We start from the raw sequence: 24,393 nt of genomic DNA, 5'->3' as shown, positions 1-24,393 counted from the left end.
TGTAGATGTTAACACTAAAATGTTCACTTATTTCACAAGCTCTGGTGAGGGCAATTAATTCTGCAGCCTGTGCCGAATTTTGCGAGATTCTATGAGATTCAACCACTGTTTTGACTGTGGTGACGGCATAGGCTGCAGTGGTCGTACCATCTGGTAACTTGAAGCAAGACCCATCTACAAACAGCTCTCCCTGTGGGTCAGATAGGGGAGTGTCTGTTAAGTCTACCCGTCCCTTGGTTTCTTCCTCAGTGGCAAAAATGCAATTATGATCAAATTCCACATTGTCCTGAGGGAGGGGTAGTAACGTAGCTGGGTTCAAGACATTGCACCGCTTCAAAGTAATATTTGGACTGAACAATGTTAATTCGTAACCCGTTAGACGAGCACTGGTGAGGTGCTGCGTCTGTGTCTTGTTTAACAAAATATCAACGGCATGAGGAACCATCACAGTGAGCGGATTGCCACCAACAAACCCTTCACTTTGTTTCACCGCAGCTGCTGCAGAAGCCACTCCTCTAAGACAAGTAGGCAAAGCTTGCGCCACAGTGTCCAAGGTGGAAGAGAAGTATGCACAAGGGCGTTGTCTCCCACCTTGATCCTGTGTCAAAACAGACAATGTACAGCCATGCTTTTCATGCACAAATAAAACAAATGGTTTGCTGTAATCCGGATTACCCAATACAGGAGCAGAGCACATTGCCTTTTTTAATTCTTGAAAAGCCTCCTCACATTTGTCAGTCCAAGGTACAGGAGAGGGCACATCTGAAAGTGTCAGAGCAGTCAATGGTTTTGCTATAAGTGAAAAATTTGGAATCCACTGTCTGCAAAAGGATGTAAATCCCAAAAATGCTCGGACTTCAGAAGGGGTACGTGGTGCAGTCATTGTATGAACCAGTTTAATTCTGTCTGGATGTAATCTCCTTCCCTCCTTAGAGAGGAGGTGTCCTAGATAGGTGACCTCCTCTCTACAATACTGCAATTTTGGAAGGGACACCTTATGGCCCAGAGGTGCTAAATGATGTAATAATGCAACAGTATCAGTCTTACATTGTGTCATGGAATCTGAGGCAATTAAAATATCATCAATGTACTGCAACAATGCAGAGCCTGAAGGTGGATTGAATTGGTCTAATTGACGTTTAAGACATTGACTATATATGCTCGGGGACTCAACAAATCCCTGAGGAATTCTTGTCATCGCGAATGATCTACCAAAAATCGCGAAGCTAAACAAATATTGAGATTCTTCGGCAATTGGAATGCTAAAGAACGCATTCTTCAAATCGATTACGGTGAAAAAACACGCAGAGGGTGGAATCATGGTGAAAAGACTATTCATGTCTGGGACCACGGGAAACTGGGGAATTACTATTTTATTAATTTCTCGGAGATCAATAACTAATCGATATACTGTGTTATCAGTAAATGATTGCTCACCATCTAATCTATTAGCATCATTTCGTTTCTTTACAACAGGAAGGATTGGACTGTTACATGGGCTGCTCACTATTTCCTTTATGACACCTGCATGCACAAGATCAGATATGACTGCCTTGAGCCCTTTTTCGCTTGATTTAGGTAATTTGTATTGAGGAACACGAGGTAACCGGGCACCTGGTTTGATTTTTATTACAATAGGGTCGATATCCATAATGCCTACATCATTCTTGCCTCTGGCCCATAAGCGAGGGTCTATTTCCTTTAGCTCTGGGGGTAAGTCGTATTCCTGTGAGAACATGCACCGAGTTGGGGAAACACTATCCATAGTTACATAGACACCATCCATTGAACAGTGAATAACTGCATTTAATTTCTTTAACAAATCTAATGCAAACAAGTTTTCATTGCAACCTGATGTTAAAGAGAGTGGCGTGTGTACTGTAAATGGGCCTACAGTTACTCTCATAGGTGTTGAGATGGGGCTCACCACGGGGATTCCAGAAATCCCAATTGATGTGGTATGAAGCCCAGACAGGGGAGCCCCGGGGACTGCAGAATGTGCAATAGATGTTCTGGTGGCACCAGTATCTAGAAGAAACTTATGGCCCTCTCCTTCGATTTTTACATCAATGTAGGGACCATTTTGATCTACAGGAATACTTACTCGCCCCTGGCCCTGTCTGTGGCTGTCCTAATAATTGTAGGATTCAGAAAAGAAATCATCAGCATAATATTGTCGTTCAAATGCATTGTCAAAAATATTAGTGTTACGCGGGACCTGATTCTCATTCTGCGACTTCTGATCAGTTCTACCTCTTCCTCGTCCTCGTGCATTACCTGCCGCGTTCCCTCTATGAAGTGACATACTTTGTCTTCCTTCCAGTAATGGGCAAGTATCACGCCAATGTCCATCCTGCTTACAGTAGGCACATTGGTTGATATTTAATCGGCGGTCTTGGGGTGGTGCAGATGCACCTCGGCCTCGACCCCTTCCCCGTCCCCTTGGTGGGCCACCCCTTTGCTGAGGGGTTGTATCCCGCTGAGGGTATGCCTGCTGTAATAATACCTTTTTCTTCAATTCTTTTACTGACTTCTCATTCTTTTCTAATTCTTCCTTGTACCTGCTCTCATAGTATTGCGCCATCTGCAAAATCTCTGCCTGTCCCTTCGTCATCCACGAACTCTCTGTTGCTTTTAATTTTTGTGATATTTCAGGTAGAAGGCCATTAACAAAGCGTTCTACAAATAGTGTGACACCTGTTACGGTGGCGAGGTCTTGACCGCTAAAATCTATGAAAGCTTGTTCAATTCTAGTAAAATAATCTGGGACATCTTCACCTATTTTCTGTTTATAAGTGGCAAGTTTTCCCCAATCCACAGTCTGAAGAGGTATAACAGTTTCTAACTTAGTCAATATCCGATTAGGTAAATCTAAAATATCCTGATGCGGCAGGGTTCCTGGTGCCCTTTGTGCTTCCCGTGCTTCTAAACCCCCCATGTATTTCCCAAAGTAGGTGCATCATCTACTCTTCTAATTTTATGCCAAACTTCAGGGCCCAATAAAACACCCAAAAAAATAGTCAATGTCTTTGAGTGTCATGGTTGTGGTGGAAATGGCAATTCTAAGGTCCCGATAGAATCCAGCTGGATTCTTTCGAGGGTCTGGCAAGTCTTTCTTTATAGCCATTACCTCCTCCCTTTTCCATGGTATATGGACAAATTGGGCCACTGGCCCGGGAGCTGGTTGTCCGGCGGCAGCTGCTGCTGCAACTGCAGCTGCAGTGGGCATATCAGGGTGCACTTCCCTCATTGGGTACCCCTTGTCATATCTATTTAGAACATCTTCCCTGGCTATGACACAAATGCGTACTCCCTCATTTATGCTGTTACTATCAAGAATACAAGCCACACTGTCCCGCCATAATTGGTTTAATTCTTGTTCATAAGGGAGAGGGGTAGAATCTGTAATACAAGACTTCCAATCCCTCTCCAATTTTTCAATCATATACAGCAGTGCTAATTGCTGTCCAAAATGTGACATCTGTTGTATTGTGTCCATAATATCGGTGTGGGTGTAAATAGGATGTGACATCCAGTTCTCTGACTGATTCTTGATAACCCGTTTTTCCCAATCCCCAATAGTGGAGCGGGTACTAGGGGGCGAAATCGACTTAATAGGTGTGCCCCATATGGGTGAAAGTGAGTGTATGGCTGTGCACTGTCGGCGTTGTCCATTTGGAGTATTAGGGGCAGGGGACATTATTTGTAACCTTGCAGTGCTGGCTGGTAGTGGTGGGGCAGGTGGTGGAGGGATTAGGACTTGGGCTATTGGGGTAGCTTGGGCTAGAGGCTGTGGTGGTTGTGGCACATGCTGCTGTAGTGGTGCACCTGGATTTCCCAAATTGTGTCCTTGCCCTTGCTGCTGTTGCTGTGCCCCCATGATAGGTTGGGCTACTGCAGGGGGTGTGTAAGGTGGAGGTGCAGTAGGGCTATTATCTAATAGCTGTAGCATTACCTCATCTTCCTCTAATGCATGTTTGGTGTCTGTTGGCTTTGATACATAACTTCCCTCCACCTGAGCCCTATGGACTCTATCTTCAGATTCAATCCCTTTCTGGGTTTGGGACTGGTGATAAAGGGCGGCCTTTTGCATGATGGTTCTCCTATTTTCCCTCTCTATCAGTTTATCTGATTTAATTTTTCTTTTATTGGCCTCCATTTCCCATTTTCTGTATACCTCAAACATATGTTGTCTAGCCTTTTTATGAAACAAACATTCCTGTAGGTAGGTTAGTTTCTTTAAATCAAAAGACCCATCCTCTGGCCACTGGAGGTCAGGACAATGTCTAGTATACCTGCGCCATATACTATTATACAAATTATTCTCTAAACCATAATCCTTTAACATGTCCCACCCTGGTGTTCCCTCTTTTGGGATCGGTTGCTTTTTATCTAAACGTGGCACATGATTTCGGCGAAAACAAAGACATAACCCTTGCCAACATTTCTTATTTCCCATATCTAACCTTTTAAATTTTCAAAAGACAACACACACCAAATTTCAAAATGTAACATGCACCAAAGAAACCCTTTTTCAAATGTGCACCAAAGAAAACCTTTTTCAAATGTGCACCAAAGAAAACCTTTTTTTTTTTTCAAATATTTACCAACTTACAAATTGCTCCAGGCCTGGGCAAATTACTCAAACAAGAAAAACACGTGTAATACAAATTGTCAAATGGTACCTTGTACAAATGCAAATTTACCAAGAACTAATCATTCCCAAAAATGATAAGTTATCCAAAAACAATTATTCTCTCAAATGCAAGTTAAAGCAGACAAGTAGCCAGCGAGGAACAGTCTTACCTGACTATCTGCTTTTCCTGGATTTCTCTCCGGCCGCCCGTGTCAGACTAATCAGTCAAGATAAACACCGATGTTTTCAGGGACTTCGCTGGGACATCATGAGAAAGCGGGGAGAGGCCTGCCCGGTGGATAAGATGCAGCTGCTTTTGAAACTAAGTCTTTGTGCAGGGGCCCCTGGAATCTACACCTCCGGAACGGCGTCCCCCCACTGGCAGCACGTCTCGTGACAGAGCTACTGAAGATATCCACTGGAAGGTCCCTGTTCGGGCGCCAAATTTGTCAAATGCACATATTTGCAGATACTTACAAATGCATTTACAAAGGAGTTTTGACACGGAGAGCCGGAGTGAAAAATCAATGACCAAAGGTCTGTTTATTTTTGCTGCAGCAAAGAGGACAGGTTTACCACTGGCATCCCAGGCCCGAAGTAAAGTGTGCTAGCATAAAGCGTTTAACAGTGATATTTATACTCATACATCAAAGGATACATAAAATGTGTAAATAATGATATACGTCATACAGATATTTTAAGGAGTTAATCAGTTTCCACACACTGGTTCCATTCCCAGCTTTGTCCTTGCCTCCCTTCTGCAGCTGCCTGACTCCCCACATTCTTGAGACCCTTCAAAGGATTACGTGGTTCAAAGGTATAGATATCAGCCTTTCCCTCCCCAAAATACCACAGCCGAGGTCAGTTAGTTATTTGAACACACAATTATAATGAGTTCAGTGCCCCAGTTAGGGAAAGGAACCAGCTGCAAGCCTATGGCGTGGGACCAGGCTTATTTTACCTAAACAAATATACATAAGATAACATATGTGATAGACAGTGCGTTCAGAGACAACAAAAGCTCAAACTTACACGTGTAAAAGAAACGAAGCAATTCAAAATGAATTCTAACAGCTCTATTTGTCAACAAGAGGCTCTAAGTGAGGAAGTCTTAAGAATAACTACCAAGTTTCAGGCTGCATCTGTCCACCATACTGAGTCTTTGGTATTCTAGACACCTTTTTGGGTTGGTGTGTAGTGAGTTGATCTGTGATTTTAGTGCAAAACACATAGGCCTCGATATGGGCAGAAGGCCTTCTGCCCTTTGTAATCTGATCCAGTGGTCAGGGGGTACCACTGCCAATAGATACCCTGTTGTATCGGTAGAATTTACAGCAAAAGAGGGGATTTTACATGAGCCCCACCTCACCAACTGTGTCCAGGCACATTCCCCATGCTAATTTATTGAGGTAAAGCCATGGAGGTAGCCACCTTTTTATAGGCCATTGACGTTGGGCCACGTCCCCAGTTCACAAACAGTTGTGACTGCAGAAATACCACAGTGCTGCCAGTTTGCGGGTAGGCAGCGTCCTCACTGTTGAAGATCAGACTTGTAGCCTTTGGACTTTTCAAACCAAGACATGCCTCATAAACTATCTTGAGCGAAAGCTCTTTTTTTTTTTTTCTTCTTTGCCTCTAATAGTTTCTTCATTCTTTGCCTCTTATAGTTACTTCCTTTCTCTAGGTCCGGGTTCTGCAAAGTCGGTCCTGGAGAGCCGGGTCCATGCCAGATTTTAAGCATATCCACATTTAGAAACATGTAGATTTCTGAAACCTCTTTTTTCTAAATGTGGATATGCTAAAGATCTGGCATGGACCCGGCTCTCCAGGACCGACTTTGCTGAACCCTGATCTAGGTTAAAGGTGCTCAGACCCTAGTAGCCATTACTGCTGCTTTGTACTACCTGTGCAGGTATGATGGTATCCTGTCTTGCTTCCTTTGCGAGGCTACAACTAACTTTAGGACTGGTTGATGAAGATCATAATTCTTTCAGTGTCATCTCTTCTTCTAAAAGAGTAGAATGTGAAACAAGATACCCTAAGCAGACTCTGCCATTCTCTCTGTAAATAGAAAAAATAGTGCAAAGTAATTCACATGATTTACCAAACTTGGGTCATTCCTCGAATGAAGGTAAATCTCTGTTAAGTGTCCCAGCCGTTCTGGCCTTTGATCAAACTTGAACCTGGTGACCCTTTGTCGTTTGCTTTGAAAGTATATCCTCTGATCTCTGGATAACTTAAATAACCAAACCCAGCTTTCAGGCTTCCTTCAGTGTAAAGGGAGTCCTTTAATGTACTTACTAGAAGCAACAAATGCCTTGTACCTTCAAACCAAACACTTTTTATATGAATTTACGTTAAGAAACATATCAGAGTGCTGTCCTTGGATCTGACAATGTTTAAAATCATATATCATTTATTGAGTACTAGTTTCTCTTTATAGCTGCACTGCACACAGTTGTAATGTATTTACTTTTGAATACACTATTCAGAAGAACTTGTTTTTCTCAAGGTTTTTGTTTGGCTTGGCTCATATCTTTCCAGGAATCCAGACCCTAGATCAGTGGTCTTCAAACTTTTTTATGCCGCGCCCCCCCAGTTGAAAAATAAAAATCATTGGGCCCCCCCCCTCAGACTTTTTCACAATTATTTTAGAAAGATGGCAATGTTTAAATAGGTCTATACCTATTTAAACATTGCAGTTAAGTACTGTTACCTTTTTAACACTGTAATAACATGCTTCTGCTTAAAACAAAGGCATGTTATCTGCATAATATTTATTTTGGCCAGAGTTTGGCGCCCCCCCTGGGATCACTTGAGGCCCCCCAAGGGGGGCTCGCCCCCCAGTTTGAAGACCTCTGCCCTAGATATATATTATAACAGGTACAGCAGCCCATTTCAGCCTTCCATGGGAATGGAGGATCTTCCTTAGTTTCAGAGATATTTCTTAAAACAAATTGGGTCTCTGATTCCTATACACCTGTTCAGATTCCTTGGCCATGCCATCATTTTAATATTTAGCATCTGCAAGGCTTGCATTTAGGGATATTGTCAGACAAATAAAGACATTCTTATTGTTGAACGTAAGGGATTAGTTTGAATCTATAATGTGACCAGATCTTTTTATTTCGTGGTAAGGAGAGGCAAGATTTACCTCCTCCTCTGTAAACTCTCTGTAATGTGAAATTGAGAACACCTCATATGCATGTCAAGTATGTGGATGTGTAGTGTGTGTGTAGCACACACATTGTATTCGAGTGTGACGTCGGAGTACTCGGGCCACAATAAGTGGGAAGGGTTGAACTGCAGTTTCCGTTGCTCAAGGTGAGGTAGCTTCTGGGCAAGCCCTGCCATTTTATCTGTCTAGTTACTGCTTAAGGAAGTCTATTGGCGGCCACACTTCATTGTGTCCATTTTGTGGATAATACTGCTTGGATCCAGCCTTATTGCTGCCTTTTGTGAGAGCCATCACTTTGCACAAAAGCAGCCAGGAAATAACATTTGAAACACAACCAGGATAAATCCAAACTGGTTTTGAACCTTAAACTGGGGCCCACATTCCCTGTTAAAAAATATGTATAAAAGGGGGATCCACACCACCCCACTTTTTTATGTCTGATTTTCTTAATCAAGGAACGGAGTGTTCCGCAAAATACCTACAAATCTGTTGTATCTGGTGTATGCTTGACAGTTTGCCTCCATGAGGGAACATCCCCTGAGGTCTGAACTTTGAAACTGATGCTCTAACAGAAGTGCCCAGAAGCCTGGCTGCCTGCTGAACAAGAGAACTTGAGCAACAAAACTGATCTGGTTTTCAATTCAGCCCCTGCAGAAGAAATAGGCATCCATTGCCCTAAAGGAGTAACTGGGCTTGTAGGAAGAGAGGCTGTATAGGAGGAGAAACCCATTGTGATCCTGGATTGAGGAGCACTCGGAGAAAGCTTAGTTGCCCAGGGAGCAAAGCTGGATGTGACCTATGTTGTGCAGGGGTTCCCTGGTCACTTGAGAGCTGCATAAAGCTGCTAGAACTAGCATTATGGGTTACCTGGCATGTTGTCAGTGAAAATATTGCTTTTTTGCTGCTGGTTGACCGTTGAGTTCTGAGCTTTTACCCCTCTCCTTACCTGCCCGAGGCATCTGTGGCTGCTTGCCCTCATTACCCTAAGAATTGAATGCAGAAAGCATTGTAGTTTGCCCAGTTTGCAGAGTTGTAGTACTACAGACCCTAAAACACAGTGACCAATGATTTCAACCACCACAGCTGCAGCCTCGTAAGCCCCTGTTTGCCCTGTAGCTCCCCGGATGAGGTCTGATGCGAATTGATGTGTGGGGAAAAATGCAAATATATATTTTAATTTTATTGGACTTTAGTTAGACATGCAAACCTCAGTGTGGTGTTTCTAATTTCTTCATTTTATATTTTAATTAAAGGCTCCAAGTAATAAGAAAGGCTTGCTTCCAGAGCCAAACCCAATGGAGATCTTGAAAAGTTTAAATAACCCAGCAGTGATGCAGATGTTGTTACAGCCCCAACTGCGTGCAATGGGTGGTAAATACGGTAAGAGTTTAAAATGACAATAATTATCTCAGTTGCCGTTATGTGTTCAGTATAAATTGTTCACCTGAGGTTTAAAATGCAGTTTACGTACAACTTGGTGTGCACAAGTCAGCATGGAGCAAAGCGTTATGAGGCACCTTGTACGCTTCATAAAGCCTCTTTGGTCTCTGCTTAAGATTGAATGTATTGGTATTAAAAAAAAAAAAAAAAAAGTTATTTGGGGAGCAGAGAAACACAGTACATATCTAGTGAGAGAATAGGTCCTCGGGCAGGAAAGGGAATTTAGTCAGGAAGGTGGTTGGGAAAGGAACATAAGATTGCTGTCATGGTTATCGGTGGCTTGTGGAGCGTTATCTGTGAAGTGTTACTTGAAGGTATAATTTCCAGGTAAATTTTCTCTGCTTTAATTATTTGCAAAAATAAGCTCTCCTAACTATATCTCTTAGATTTAAATGAGAACATACTTATAGATGATTGTAACCATCTCACAAGCTTTATAACTTAACTCCTAGATGTTGTCATAACAACAACACTTAAAAGCTTTCCCAGGTGCCCTTTGCATTTGTTTTGTAGCCGGAATTCCATTTGATTGTTTTTCCAAACAGAAACTAAATGGTAATTAAAAAATGTAAATAGAATACTTTTAGAATGCAGTGTAATTTGTTATTAAATACCCTAATGTCCTAACCTACCTCGTCCCCACCTTCCTGTTCGAATAGCCTACACCATAATGCAAGGCTTAGGAAAAAACTGCTCTAAAATAAGGTTGTCACTTACAGATGTTGTAGCCTTCAAACGGAAACACACTATTACGTGTGTGTCAGCAAATGCTGTACTCTGTAATTTTTCACCAGAAGGCCACACTCCCAGATTAGCTTTGTTACTGGTTCTAACATCCACAAATTCTTACACTTTCAATAAGATTGTGCTGTCAAATATGAGTATGGACATAGTTCCATCTTTGCCTGAAATCGCAGAGTAGCAATCCGTAGGGCTCTGTAGTAGCTCTTGATTTGTTCATGCCGGTTGGAAATTGCCCCTTTTTGACATGGTCACCCCTTTTTTGCCTGGTGTTTGATGCTGTTTTGACTGAAGTGCAATGCGGTTCCTCCTAGCCAGCTATCCAGTGCCATATCTCTTTCCCTAAAACTGTGCAATTGCTCCCTAATTGGCAATTTCTTTAGCACCCCCATATGGGTACTAAAGAGGTTCCCTGAGGGCTGCAGCCTGTGTTGTCACTCTGAGGGACCCCTCACCACACTCCTGCAGACTGCCATTGCAGGCTGTGTGACATGGTGCTTACAAAAGTGAAAACACAACATGGCACACAACCTTTATGCCATGCCTGCAGTATATGGAAGTCACCCTACACCCGGCCTTACAGCCCTAAATCAGGGTGCATTATACTACATGCGTGGACATATCTGCATGAGCAGATGTGCCCCTTTGAAGTCAATTCTTAGACATTACAAGTGAACAAGGTAGGGGTGGGTGGGGAAGTTCCCTCGCAGAGTTGTAGAGATTTTCCCGCTCCGCTTAGAGCGCAGAGTTCCAAAAACTTCTATCTTGAAAGTATTAATCTGATTCCGGTGATTTTAGTGTCAAAGTTTACATAAAAGCATGTTATTTTTATAAGTTGGTGTCCGATTTCTTTATTGAGAGTGTGTCTTGCCTTATGACTGTGTGCCTTACACATTTTAGTGGATCCTGTTTAGTTTTAATGGGTCTTAGGAGTGTAGCTTAGCCTTCTGGTTTGCAGGCATATGCCCCCATCACCTAGTGACTTTTAACTTACTTAGCATGCTCTTCTTTTTTTATTTTTTATTATTACATGCCCATTTATTTTATTATTTCTTTTAAGATGGTGGCTTTTGTTTAGCGTTAGAGCTATGCTTTGAGTTACGTTCTCAATTCCATTCTGTGAAGGCGTCACTATCAGCGTCATAATCAAGTGATGTACCTAGGTAGTCATATCATTCTTACGTGTGACAGGAACATAATGTACTTTTGGTGGGAATTGTTTACCTAATTGTCACCACAAGCCTCCCTGTTAACTATTGTTTGGGAACATACCTGTGTCAGGGGTCCTTCATGATCTGTATAAATACATCTCACACGGACAACGTTATCCGAGAGATTCCTACCAGATGCTGTCAACACCGTCCTTGGTGCAGACTCTGCCTTCGTGTCACCACGGAGTCTGACCTAGACCTCTTTCCAAGGTAACAAGGTTTGGGGGGCGCTTATCATGGACATGTTACTGGCATTTTAGGTTTAGCACACCTAGCTCTCGTTCTGTTAGGGATTAGGTTCTGTATGCTAGGGATTTTACATTTTATGTTTTATTGTAAGTTGATGGAGGGCTCTGTATTTATGACTCATCTTTACAATCCTGCTTCTTTTATTATGCATTATCCTAATCATTGCAGCTCATGTATTTTATCCTAGATTGCAGCCTTTTCAGTAAATATATTGAAACTCTCCATCTCCTTTATTACCTGTGTGTGACTGAGACTTTTTTCTAACATGAGAAAAGGGTAACCTCCGTTCAACCATGACTCCCCTGAGATGTTGCACTCTTGAGTGCATGCGTAAGGCTGCCAGAAATCACCTTTTACTGCTTGGGTTTTTGGTGAGGTACTGCTTGTGAGTCTGGAGGGTTGGGCAGACAGTTGCGACTTGTTGTAAGATTGGCCTAGTCGCCTACAAACAAAAGTACTGTCATCCCTAAACCAGCAGTCTTGCCTAGGAGTGAGAGTCCAACTATGACAACATGCTTAGTACTTCCCTCTGAAGTGCCTAACCGCTTGACCACACTACCCCAAAAGAGAGCATTTGGGATGCCAATGGTGCTTTTGTGATACCTCTGGGATTTACCTGGACTCTTTGCACAATGTATCACATTTTGGTCCACTATATAAAGAGCCAGGTTCCTACAGTTGCCATATGCGGAGTCTACAGTGGGACCTGAAGTTCCCATGGGCGTGCAGCAACAGGGTAATCTCTTTAACATGGTACAGATCTCGGAGGGAACTGCATAAGATCTGCAGGTGTGGGTAACACACCGTGATTGAGTCAGCGGCAGATCTTTCTCCCTTCACCCACCAGATCTGGCAGTAGTGACAGATGCATCACTCCTGGGATTGGGTGGCCTCCTGGGAGAGGTGGACATCCGAGGCATCAGGTCTCCAGCCTAAATCGAACTCCACATCAACCAGTTGGAGCTCCGTGCAATCTGGCTGGCATTGAAAGCATTTCTTACCTCTGTCATTGGAAAGATGGTGCAGGTGTTCAGACAATAACACTGCTATGTGGTACTGCAACAAGCAAGGTGGGTGAAGTTATGGACCCTTTGTCAAGAGGCTCTGTGCCTCTGGATATGTCTGGCACAGCAGATCACGAATGGCATCTCCACTTTCAGCTATGGGGAGAGCCTTGGTTAGATCTGTTCACCTCTATAAAGAATGCGCAGTGTCAGCAGTTTTGAACGTTGGAATTTCAAAGGCGACAGACGCTCAGAGACGCTTTTCTTCTTGAGTAGAACTCAATCCTCCGGTACGCCTTTCCACCCATACCATTTCTGCCCAGAGTTATCAAGAACGACCGGGCCCAAGTAATGCTTGTGGCTCTGGACTGGGCACAGAGTCTGGTATCCCGAGCTATTGAGCATGTCCGTCGACCCTCGGATCAGACCGCCCCTTCAGGAGAACATTCTGTTGCACCAACAGGTGAGGGTTCTGCATCTTAACCTGTCCACTCTCTGCCTTCTTGCATGGAAATTTCTCCACCTTCTTGCATGGAAATTGAGTAGCGACAGTTGACAGCTTTTGACCTCCCTCCCAAAGCCTGTATTGTAATCTCAGCAGCCAGGTGTCCCTACACCAAAACTGTTTATGCCTGTTGTTGGAAGAAATCTGAAACTTGAAACTTGTCTTTGGGTTGGTGCAAAGACAAGTCTTTTGACCACCTTTCCACCCCCCTCTCTGAGGCCCTGTTGTTCATACTTTCCCTTGCCCAGCAGGGTTCTACTATGGGCATTTTTAACGGCTATTTATCTGCTATTTCTGCTTTTTTTTTTTGTGGTTGCCTGATCAACAAAGAAGGCTGAAGTCCCCTATTGTACATAGGTTCTTCGAAGGTCTTACTCCTCTTTTTCTTCTATCCCTATTCATTATATCTCAATGTCATCTGAATTTGGTATTGGCATTTCTGATGAGCGCTCCTTTCAAGCCTCTCCACAGTTGTCCTCTCAGGCTTCTCACTTTCAAAACAGTCTTCCTTGTGGCTATTACTTCTGCCCACAGGGTGAGTGAGCTGCAGGCATTGTCTTCTAAGCCGTCCTTTTGAGTTTGAGAGACGCATCCACCCCGTTACCTTGGCACAAGGGTCTACCCTTTGCCTCCTGATTTGGCTGTAGAGATGAGGCTGAGGCCGACTGCAAAACGGCGTGCAGCATAGATAGAAATTCCTGTCCGGAAGGACCCATCTAACGACCCTGATGTGAACATGTGCCTAAGTGTTAGTTTGTTTACGCAGTCTTGTGGAGACAATACCAAATATTATATTGTGCCAGTCTCATTCTGTTCTTGTCTGCCCTGGGGCATGGAACACAATGAAAAAAACGACATACATAACAATGATTTTAGCATTCACTAAATGATAACTGATTAGTAAAATAAAACCATACCGCTGAAAGGCTATTCTAAAATGAATAAATGACAACAGTGCATATTATCTAGATAAAAGGGCACAGGCTGCATGCCTCTGCTAAGATAAAATATATGTGCCCAAACAACAATAAAATTGACCCACAATACTTCCCAACAGTCAGTCCAGAACTTGTGTGGCTCCAAGGCCACAGCAGCACTAGTACTCCTCCTTCCCTTCACTTGCTGCTACCGTACTATGTTAATTGGGCCTCCAGCTGTCATTTGAGACCAGAATTCAACATTCTCTCCAGCTGAATGTGATTCCTTCAAACCATCGGATCCTACAGATTGGTTACACCTTCCCTCTCGTAGTTGCCTCGTCCCATATCAAGCCAGTCTTTTGCTGAAATGTCTGTGTATTATGCCTTTATTTCCTCCTGGAGTGTTCAGATTTTGCTCACCAAAGACTCAACCTAGGTGGTGCTTGATGCAGTGGCAATACTTACTGTTCCCCAAGTAGGATTGGGGACTGAGCCCTACCTTACATTTTTAAATGTCTTCATCAGGAAGTAGAAGTTCAAAATGTTGAGACTGGCCCAGATCCTGTTAGCTTAGAATGCTGAGGATTGCATGGTGTCCTTGGACTTGCAGGACGTTTTCTTCCATGTGCTGATCCTGCATTCCCACAGGCAGTACCTCCGCTTACTGGTGAGGTCAGACCATTTTTAAATCACTATCTTGCCCTTGACTGTTCCCAAAGATCATGTTGGTGTTTGCAGCATGCCTAGGTCTAATTGATAATAGAGGACCTCTATGTGATATTTCAACAAGTACAATGTAGTGAGGTCCCTTGGTGTTTGTTCAGAGACTCTGTACCCATGGCGGTGGCTGGGACCTCACTGGGTTTTCATGACGTTCATTCACCTGCCACTTTCTCTCAGTGTTAAGGTGGGCAAACCCATCAGGCGTCATCTTCCGAATCACAGCTGTTATCTTCATTTGGAGGTGGCACAGGGTGTCTATACCTAGTGGGGTATGCAGTAGATAATTTTGTTATTGCTGCGAATGCTGAGTGCTAAGCCTTTTGAGCTCTGAACTTTCCTCATTGAGGATCCCTATTGGAAACGTTATGTCTTAAGTGTGGGTCTAGCCTCCTTTGTTTACGCCTCTGCCCCATGTCCTCTGGGTCTGAAGAAGGTCAGGTGGTACCAGAGCTGTTCCTGAAAGCCCCAGACTGAACTCATAGGGACCGGTAGTTGGAGCTCCTGAGTCTCAGCATTTGCCATCCGTTTCAGCTGCCTCTTCAGAATGGACCTTCTGTCCCAGCAGCTGGGCAGAGTCCTGCACCCCTGCCTTCACAGTGTACACATCCTTGCATGGAAACTGAGCAGGATCAACTCTGGGATTTTGATCTTCCACTGAAGGTGGCGAGTATAATTTTTGCTTCTCACCCTCTATCCACAAAATCCAGCTATCTGGGCTCTTTGTGAAAAAGTTCACCTGGTGAAAAGAGAGGAAGGTTGATCCTCATTTGACTATGTTGTCCAATATACTTCTGTTTGATTGTTTTATCTTTGGTCTAGCATAGTTCTACTGTGAGCAGTGTTAAAAGCTACTTGTTGGGCCTTTTTCTTGGCCTGATCACTCCTTGTTGTTCAGTCTACTGATTGTGATTAATTTGTTTGCAAGAGCTTGCACACATGTTGTCCGATTTCCCCATCATTGTGTTGCAATTTAGTCCTTACTGTTCCGATACGAGCTTTTTTTGTACCTCTGCACATCAATGAGTTAGTCATTATTAGCCCAGCCTTCATATGAAATCTTTTTCCTGGCAAATTGGTGATTGGGATACGTGCATCCTTTCATCTAAAAGTGATGTTTCCTTTTCATGTGATACAATCCATTAATCTTCCTTCTCTTGCCACATTCCTTCAGTATGGAGGAGAGGTTAAAGCTGGTGGTTGCTAAGCCAACTCTTAGTTTCTACATTGAAAGGACTAAGGAGTACTGAGGGGAGGTTAAACTCTTTTTTTTTTTTTGGGGGTTTGCTGGTATAAAGAGGGGAAAGACAGTCCAAAAATAAACCTGTCACAAATAATCAGCCTTTGCATCAAACTTTGTTACATCTTGGCTTATTCCAACTGGGCATAGCCTAATACCATGGCTATTGCTCTGGGTTTTCCTGTTTCGGACATTCTCCAGGGTGCTACATGGGTGTTTGTCAATCTTTAATAAGCATTACTTCATTTACTCTCTGGTCTGCAAGGAGAGTAATTTTGTCCACACCGTCCTGCAAGACGTCTTGGTGTAAGTCTACTCCTCACACCTACCTTCTTGAGGTTGTGTTGCTTTGGTATCAATTCACAATGTGTACAATCTGTGGTTCAAATGAGCCATCTGAAGAACAAGTTATTTACCTTCGGTGACTCTCCTGATGGTAACAGGTTCTGGACCCTGTGCAACTCTCCACTGTCTTTTAGCTAGGTATATGCTATAGAAATATCATATGCATACAAACACCTTTCAACTCATAAAAAAGAATGCCAGATTCACTTAACTATCAGCCTATCACTTTAAAATACTGGCAGAGGTGGAGACAGAACAGGGGTAGAAATAGTTGCTAATACTCTATAGCTGCTAGTTGTGGTTCGGACCACTATTGTGAACATATGACAGCTTGGATACCATCAGAACAACTCTTGATTGCTGTAAGGAAGGGCGACAAGCAGTCTGTGTCAAGTTCTCTCCAACTTGGCACAGTGGACCTTGAAATCCTACTGTCCATTATAAGTGGCCTATATTGGGTATAATAATTGATGGCACAGTCAACTATGGTTTTCAGTTCTAACATGTCAAGTTACCACATGCTCAGAGTCTACATCTTCTTGCTGACTCCTATGCTTTGCTCTTTTGTATGGTAACAGCCTTTTCACTATGATCCCCTGGTAACCAGGTCCCCAGTGCCAGATCTCTTCCTCAAAACTGCACAGTTGTTTTTCACATTTGGCACACTTTAGCTATGTAGGAAGTTGGCTATTTCAAAGTAAGGAATAGTATGCACAGAGTCCAAGGGTTCCTGTGGGAAGTTGGCTCTGTATGCACTATTTCAAAGTAAGGAATAGTATGCACAGAGTCCAAGGGTTCCCCTTAGAGGTAAGATAGTGGCAAAAAGAGATAATACTAATGCTCTATTTTGTGGTAGTGTGGTCGAGCAGTAGGCTTATCAAAGAGTAGTGTTAAGCATTTGTTGTACATACACACAGGCAATAAATGAGGAACACACACACAGAGACCATTCCAGCCAATAGGTTTTTGTATAGAAAAATATATTTTCTTAGTTTATTTTAAGAACCACAGGTTCAAATTCTACATGTAATATCTAATTTGAAAGGTATTGCAGGTAAGTACTTTAGGAACTTTGAATAATCACAATAGCATATATACTTTTTACATAAAACACATATAGCTGGTTTAAAAGTGGACACAGTGCAATTTTCACAGTTCCTGGGGGAGGTAAAGTAATGTTAGTTCTTGCAGGTAAGTAAACCACCTACGGGGTTCAAGTTTGGGTCCCAGGTAGCCCACCGTTGGGGGTTCAGAGCAACCCCAAAGTTACCACACCAGCAGCTCAGGGCCGGTCAGGTGCAGAGGTCAAAGTGGTGCCCAAAACGCATAGGCTTCAATGGAGAAGGGGGTGCCCCGGTTCCAGTCTGCCAGCAGGTAAGTACCCGCGTCTTTGGAGGGCAGACCAGGGGGGTATTGTAGGGCACCGGGGGTGGGGTGGGGGTGGGGGGGCTCCTCAGGTAGCCACCACCTGGGCAAGGGAGAGGGCCTCCTGGGGGTCACTCCTGCACTGGAGTTCGGATCCTTCAGGTCCTGGGGGCTGCGGGTGCAGAGTCTTTACCAGGCGGCGGGATCTGAGGAGCAGGCAGTCGCGGTCAGGGGGAGCCTCGGGATTCCCTCTGCAGGCATCGCTGTGGGAGCTCGGGGGGGGGGCAACTCTGGCTACTCACGGTCTCGCAGTCGCCGGGGAGTCCTCCCTGAAGTGATTGTTCTCCACAAGTCGCGCCGGGGGCGTCGGTTGCAGAGTGTCGAGTCTCACGCTTCCGGCGGGAAACGCAAGTTGTTTCAAAGTTGCAGTCTTTGGTGAACAGGGCCGCTGTCATCGGGAGTTCTTGGTCCTTCTAGAGGTCACTGGTCCCTGGGGAAAGCGTTGCTGTAGCAGTGTCTTTAGAAGGTGGGAGAGAGGCCGGTAGAGCTGGGGCCAAAGCAGTTGGTGTCAAAACCAAGAACGTCTTAATCAGCTAAGTAGTCTTTTAAGCATAAATATTTTGCAGTTTCAGAAATCAACAGCGCAATTTCTCTCAATGTTATCCTATGGAGAAAAACAATGTTCTGCAAACACAGGGTTAACACAACTTATAATGTCAAGCTCAAGCAGAAAAGGCAAGTACTGGGCACTGATCAGAACCACACCAACAAGTCACACAGGGCAGCACTGGGGTGGCCAGGTGCAGTAGGGCGTCGGGTTGACAATGGTTCTGTATAGGAGTTGGGCCTCGTGCCAAACAGGCTGCAGGCTGTGGCTAGGAAGCCAGTCAGGGACAACAAGGAGGTAGGTAGTAGATTTAGGGTGTTTGGGACATAGGTGTACCTGTGGTCCTTTCCTCCAGGGTCAACACCACCACCACCATCTGGAGAGTCCTGGGTCGCATTACAAAGGCGGCTAGGCCTTTGAAGCTCCCCGCCCAGGAATGTTCATCCTGCTTGGGTGTGGTGATAGCACCTCTACGGAGTGCAGGCTTTTGTCTAAGGCCCTCAAGAGCTCTGGCTCTCACCTTGAGGGGCCATAAACGTGTCTGTGGTGGCTGAACTGGTCAGGACCAGTCAGTCAGCACACTAGCAGCTGGTAGGTTTTCTGGGGGCACCTCTAAGGTGTCCTCTGTGTACATTTATTAATCAATCCATCACTGGATTCAGTGAGGGTGTATTATTCTAAGATGTTGGATATCAAACATCCCAGCATTCAGAGAGGCCATCATGTAGCTGGGGCACTTGTAATGACCAGTGTCCAGCACATGCACTTAAAATGGCTTCCCTGTTCACTTACTATGTCTCAGTATCTACAGTGACATAGCAGGGGCACAACTGTTTGTGTATGTATGCCCTCACAGGTGCCCTGATGCACCCTGCCTTAGAGGTGACTTACATCTGGCATGTGCAGTGATAGGTGACCTTGCACACAGGGATGTGTGACAGGTCGGGGTTTCAATTTAGCCTTCACCAACGCAGTGTTTGCAATGGCAGCACTGTGTGGGTTCAGTGAGGGATCCCTGAGGGTGGCACAACTGGGGCTGCAGCCCTCAGGCACCGTCCTTCGTACCCCAAGCCCTGGGTACCATTTACTAGGGACTTACAGTGGTAGCTTGTAAGGAAATGGCTCCCTGTTGCAGTTACCCCCCCACTTTTTGCCTGATACTGATGCTGACTTGACGGAGAAGTGTGCTGGGACCCTACTAACCAGGCCCCAGCACCAGTGTTCTTTCACCTAAAATGTACCATTGTTTCCACAATTGGCACACCCTGGCATCCAGGTAATTCCCTTGTAACTGGTACCCCTGGTACCAAGGGCCCTGATGCCAGGGAAGGTCTCTAAGGGCTGCAGCATATCTTATGCCATCCTGGGGACCCCTCACTCAGCACAGACACACTGCTTGCCAGCTTGTGTGTGCTAGTGGGGATAAAAAGACTAAGTCGACATGGCACTCCCCTCAGGGTGCCATGCCAACCTCACACTGCCTATGGCATAGGTAAGTCACCCCTCTAGCAGGCCTTACACCCCTAAGGCAGGGTGCACTATACCACAGGTGAGGGCATAGGTGCATGAGCACTATGCCCCTACAGTGTCTAAGCAAAACCTTAGACATTGTAAGTGGAGGGTAGCCATAAGAATACATGGTCTGGGAGTCTGTCAAAAAACGAACTCCACAGCTCCATAATGGCTACACTGAATACTGGGAAGTTTGGTATCAAACTTCTCAGAATAATAAACCCACACTGATGCCAGTGTTGGATTTATAAAAAAATGCACACAGAGGGCATCTTAGAGATGCCCCCTGTATTTTACCCAATTGTTCAGTGCAGGACTCACTGGTCTGTGCCAGCCTGCTGCTGAGAGACTAGTTTCTGACCCCATGTGGTGAGAGGCTTTGTGCTCTCTGAGGACAGAAACAAAAGCCTGCTCTGGATGGAGGTGCTTCACACCTCCCCCCTGCAGGAACTGTAACACCTAGCGGTGTGCCTCAAAGGCTCAGGCTTCGTGTTACAATGTCCCAGGGCACTCCAGCTAGTGGAGATGCCCGCCCCCTGGTCACAGCCCCCACTTTTGGCGGCAAGTCCAGGAGAGATAATGAGAAAAATAAGGAGGAGTCACTGGCCAGTCAGGAAGTCAGGACAGCCCCTAAGGTGTCCTGAGCTGAGGTGACTCTGACTTTTAGAAATCCTCCATCTTGCAGATGGAGGATTCCCCCAATAGGATTAGGGATGTGCCCCCCTCCCCTTAGGGAGGAGGCACAAAGAGGGTGCAGCCACCCTCAGGGCTAGTAGTCATTGGCTACTAACCCCCCAGTCCTAAACACACCCCTAAATTCTGTATTTAGGGACTCCCCAGAACCTAGGAACTCAGATTCCTGCAACCTAAGAAGAAGCTGAGCTGGAAAAACCCTGCATAGAAGACGGAGACACCAACTGCTTTGGCCCCAGCTCTACCGGCCTGTCTCCCCACTTCTAAAGACACTGCTCCAGCGACGCTTTCCACAGGGACCAGCGACCTCTGAAGCCTCAGAGGACTGCCCTGCATCTAGAAGGACCAAGAACTCCTGAGGACAGCGGCTCTGTTCACCAAAGACTGCAACTTTGCAACAAAGAAGCAACTTTGAAACAACTCGCGTTTCCCGCCGGAAGCGTGAGACTTGGCACTCTGCACCTGACACCCCTGGCTCGACTTGTGGAGAACACCTACTTCAGGGAGGACTCCCCGGTGACTGCGAGAACGTGAGTAGCCAGAGTTGACCCCCCCTGAGCAATCCCGAGGCTCCCCCTGACCGCGACTGCCTGCTTCAAAGACCCGACACCTGGTAAAGGCACTGCATCCGCAGTCCCCAGGACCTGAAGGATCCGACCTCCAGTGTAGGAGCGACCCCCAGGTGGCTCTCTCCCTTGCCCAGGTGGTGGCTACCCCGAGGAGCCCCCCCCTTGCCTGCCTGCATCGCTGAAGAGACCCCTTGGTCTCCCATTGATTTCTATTGAGAACCCGACGCTTGTTTGCACACTGCATCCGGCCACCCCCGTGCCGCTGAGGGTGTACTTTCTGTGTGGACTTGTGTCCCCCCCAGTGCCCTACAAAACCCCCCTGGTCTGCCCTCCGAAGACGCGGGTACCTACCTGCTTGCAGACTGGAACCGGGGCACCCCCTTCTCCATTGAAGCCTATGCGTTTTGGGCACCACTTTGACCTCTGCACCTGACCGGCCCTGAGCTGCTGGTGTGGTAACTTTGGGGTTGCTCTGAACCCCCAACGGTGGGCTACCTTGGACCCAAACTTGAACCCTGTAGGTGGTTTACTTACCTGCAAAAACTAACAAACACTTACCTCCCCCAGGAACTGTTGAAAATTGCACTGTCAACTTTTAAAATATTTATATGTGATTTATGTGAAAACTGTATATGCTATTTTCCTAAAGTACCTACCTGAAATACCTTTCATTTGAAGTATTACTTGTAAATCTTGAACCTGTGGTTCTTAAAATAAACTAAGAAAATATATTTTTCTATACAAAAACCTATCAGCCTGGAATTGTCTGTGTGTGTTCCTCATTTATTGCCTGTGTGTGTACAACAAATGCTTAACACTACTCCTTTGATAAGCCTACTGCTCGACCACACTACCACAAAATAGAGCATAAGAATTATCTCTTTTTGCCACTATCTTACCTCTAAGGGGAACCCTTGGACTCTGTGCATACTATTCCTTACTTTGAAGTAGTTCATACAGAGCCAACTTCCTACACATATGGAAAACATCGAGCCTCGTATGTTTTCAGTAGTTGGGTGGTGCGCTAGAGGAGGGCTAAACACAGTTAAAGGCATGACGTGTGCATGCCTTTCACTAATGAAATCAAGCGAATTTTAAAAGACAAGCCCACAAACCAACCAAACTGATGGGCGTGGTTAAAAGCCCATAGACAGATTATACCAGGGACTTAGCACTTTGCGGGCTCAACCCTAAACATGTATTTGTATTTTAAAATAGACACAAAAAAGCAACGGCCTACTAAGGGAAACTGGAGATGTGAATTTTTAAAGGTAAGTAAGTAAATGTAGTTCACTCTTATGAAATGTAAAGTATTATAAGTGGTTTAACAGTTTTTAGCCATCTGGCTAGTACGGCTACTTCTCTGCACTTGGATGGACCACAGCATGTTTGGGACCAGTCACAGGGATCACTGAAGTCCAGGGAGACAGTTAGCTCATAGGTACAGCAGTCTTGGGGTTTTTTCTGAAATGCTATCCTGAACCAACCAAGAAGTGGTATTCATGCTGAGGATGCCGAAGAGATGTGGTAAGTGTTCGTGGGTCCACCCTATTATCCACAAGCCTCAAAGGTCATCTCCAGCCTCAGAACTCACTCTCCCACAATGCAGCAGGAGAGTCAAGTGCAGGCCTAGTTGAAATTGGTCAACGGGTCTCTTGGTTGCAGCAGGTTCAGCGGTTGCTTACAGGTATGTTAATCTTTAGCTGTGGGGGACAGAGTCTAGTTGGACCTTGACTACAGGCCCCACAACCTTGGAGAGACCTTGGGAAGATCAGGGCACCCAACAGGCACTTCTGCATTTGTCGGTCAGACGTTCCTGAGCAGCTGGACTCTTAAGGAGTGCAGGGTTCCTTAGCCTTTGTGTGGCTCTGATGCCTAACATAGGTCTAGCCAACCATCTCCTGGAGTCACTTCTTTTGCCATGACACAAGTGGAGCTCTTTTCTACCAGTGGGCACAGCAGGCACAGTCTTCTTCCCAGTTCCTTGAGATGAAGTAAGTTTGCAACCTCGCTTTGCTGCTTCCAAGGACCCGCAGGGCAGTAATTCTTCTGTCTTCTTTCCAGTCCTGTAGTGACCTGAGGACTGTTGGGCTGAAGTGGCACATTTATTTTCATCTTGTTTGTGGGAGGGAGGACTCACTAGCTAATAGAACAGTAGTTCCCACAAGGCAACCCTTCCCGCTTCTGGGGGTTTTGCCTCTAAGCAATACCAGGGTACCTTGCACTACTCAAATCCAAGCTGGTACAAGCCTTTTTTGTCCCCTGTGGTGCACCCTGGGCTCAGCCATGGGGTGTACCCATCAGAAGGAGCCATTCCTCCTGAAGAACTGTTTCTGCAACTGGTTTTCCCCGTCTGGAGGGGATGCCAGCCTGTCTGCCTACTCAAAGGAGCAGGCATGCGAAGGTGTGATCGCCATTTGCTTCACTGAGTGTGGTAATCTTTTTGAAGCTGGGCCATCTGTGGCCACTCCCAGATAGTCATTCTGCTTGAAAAGATCACTCCTCCTCCCACCTGCAGTTCCCTTTTGAAGCGCTCACAAGAACAGGGAAGAAACTTCCTAAAAGCGGGACAGAATGTTGTATCAGGAGACAAATGTTGCAGATAGACAGGAAAGACTACTGGAGGTTTGAGCAACAAAATGGTGACTTTCTAAAGCCACCTTTCTTTCAAAAGCTACCTTAAATACGATCTCAGCAGTAAGTCTGATTTATTATAATGATTAATTTGATGATATAGTGAAAATAGCAATTTTGTATTCACTGTCAGGACATGTTAAACACAAAAGTAACATGCCCTTCCTTTTAATGTTTGGCACCCTGTCTGGTGTGCTACCAAGGCCTTCCCTAAGGGAGGCTTCTTAGTATTAAAAAGGAGGGTTTTCACCCAGCAAAAGGTTTATTTTGGGGTCGAGTTGGCAGGTTTAATGCTGCCCCACTAGGCTGTAGTGGCAAGCCATAGTCCCGTTTTAATCCTTATCACCGTAGCGGTGGCAAAATTAAGTGCTGCAGTCCACTAGTGATGTGTAACTTGCTTGCCCAGGCTACCCTTTGTATCATATACTAAGGACTTATAGGTAAGTTAAATAAGCAAATCAAGTATTAGCCAGTGTACACATACTTCTGGGGTCAGAACACACACACTTCAGCTGTACAGTGATTCCAAAAAGTAAGTGTGTCTGTGTAGGCTAGGAAGGGGACCATATAAATTAGGTCCTTACCTGTAGTAAGTCATTTTATAATGTTGTTAAATTGAAATATTGGTGTAACATATATGACCACCTTCCACACTTGGTATGTTTTTTGTTGTTTTGTTATGGGTTCTTGATGAGGCTATTGTTGCTGGGTGGCTGCTTCTGAGTGTCTGCAAAAGGAGCAGGAAGTAGGACAATTGAATATACAGAGTGATGAAGTGTCTGGAATAGTATGAGTGACTGAGCTGAGGATCTCAATGTTAAGTG

At 45.1% G+C, this 24,393-nt stretch overlaps 1 protein-coding gene across 8 annotated transcripts in view; it reads left to right on the top strand.

Annotated features, from left to right (window-relative positions):
• RAVER2 (ribonucleoprotein, PTB binding 2) overlaps window positions 1-24,393 on the top strand; it is a 371,062-nt gene that overhangs the window by 131,124 nt on the left and 215,545 nt on the right. For all 8 annotated transcript variants that reach the window (XM_069232507.1, XM_069232511.1, XM_069232510.1 and 5 more), the window contains exon 5: window positions 9,068-9,194. In XM_069232507.1, the coding sequence (XP_069088608.1) occupies window positions 9,068-9,194 (127 nt within the window). The remainder of the gene's footprint in view (window positions 1-9,067; window positions 9,195-24,393) is intronic.

Source organism: Pleurodeles waltl, chromosome 4_2, assembly GCF_031143425.1.
Source record: "Pleurodeles waltl isolate 20211129_DDA chromosome 4_2, aPleWal1.hap1.20221129, whole genome shotgun sequence".
Classification (NCBI taxonomy): domain Eukaryota; kingdom Metazoa; phylum Chordata; class Amphibia; order Caudata; family Salamandridae; genus Pleurodeles; species Pleurodeles waltl.
The sequence above is the reverse complement of the archived record's forward strand: the minus strand, read 5'-3'. Positions and strand labels throughout refer to the sequence as shown.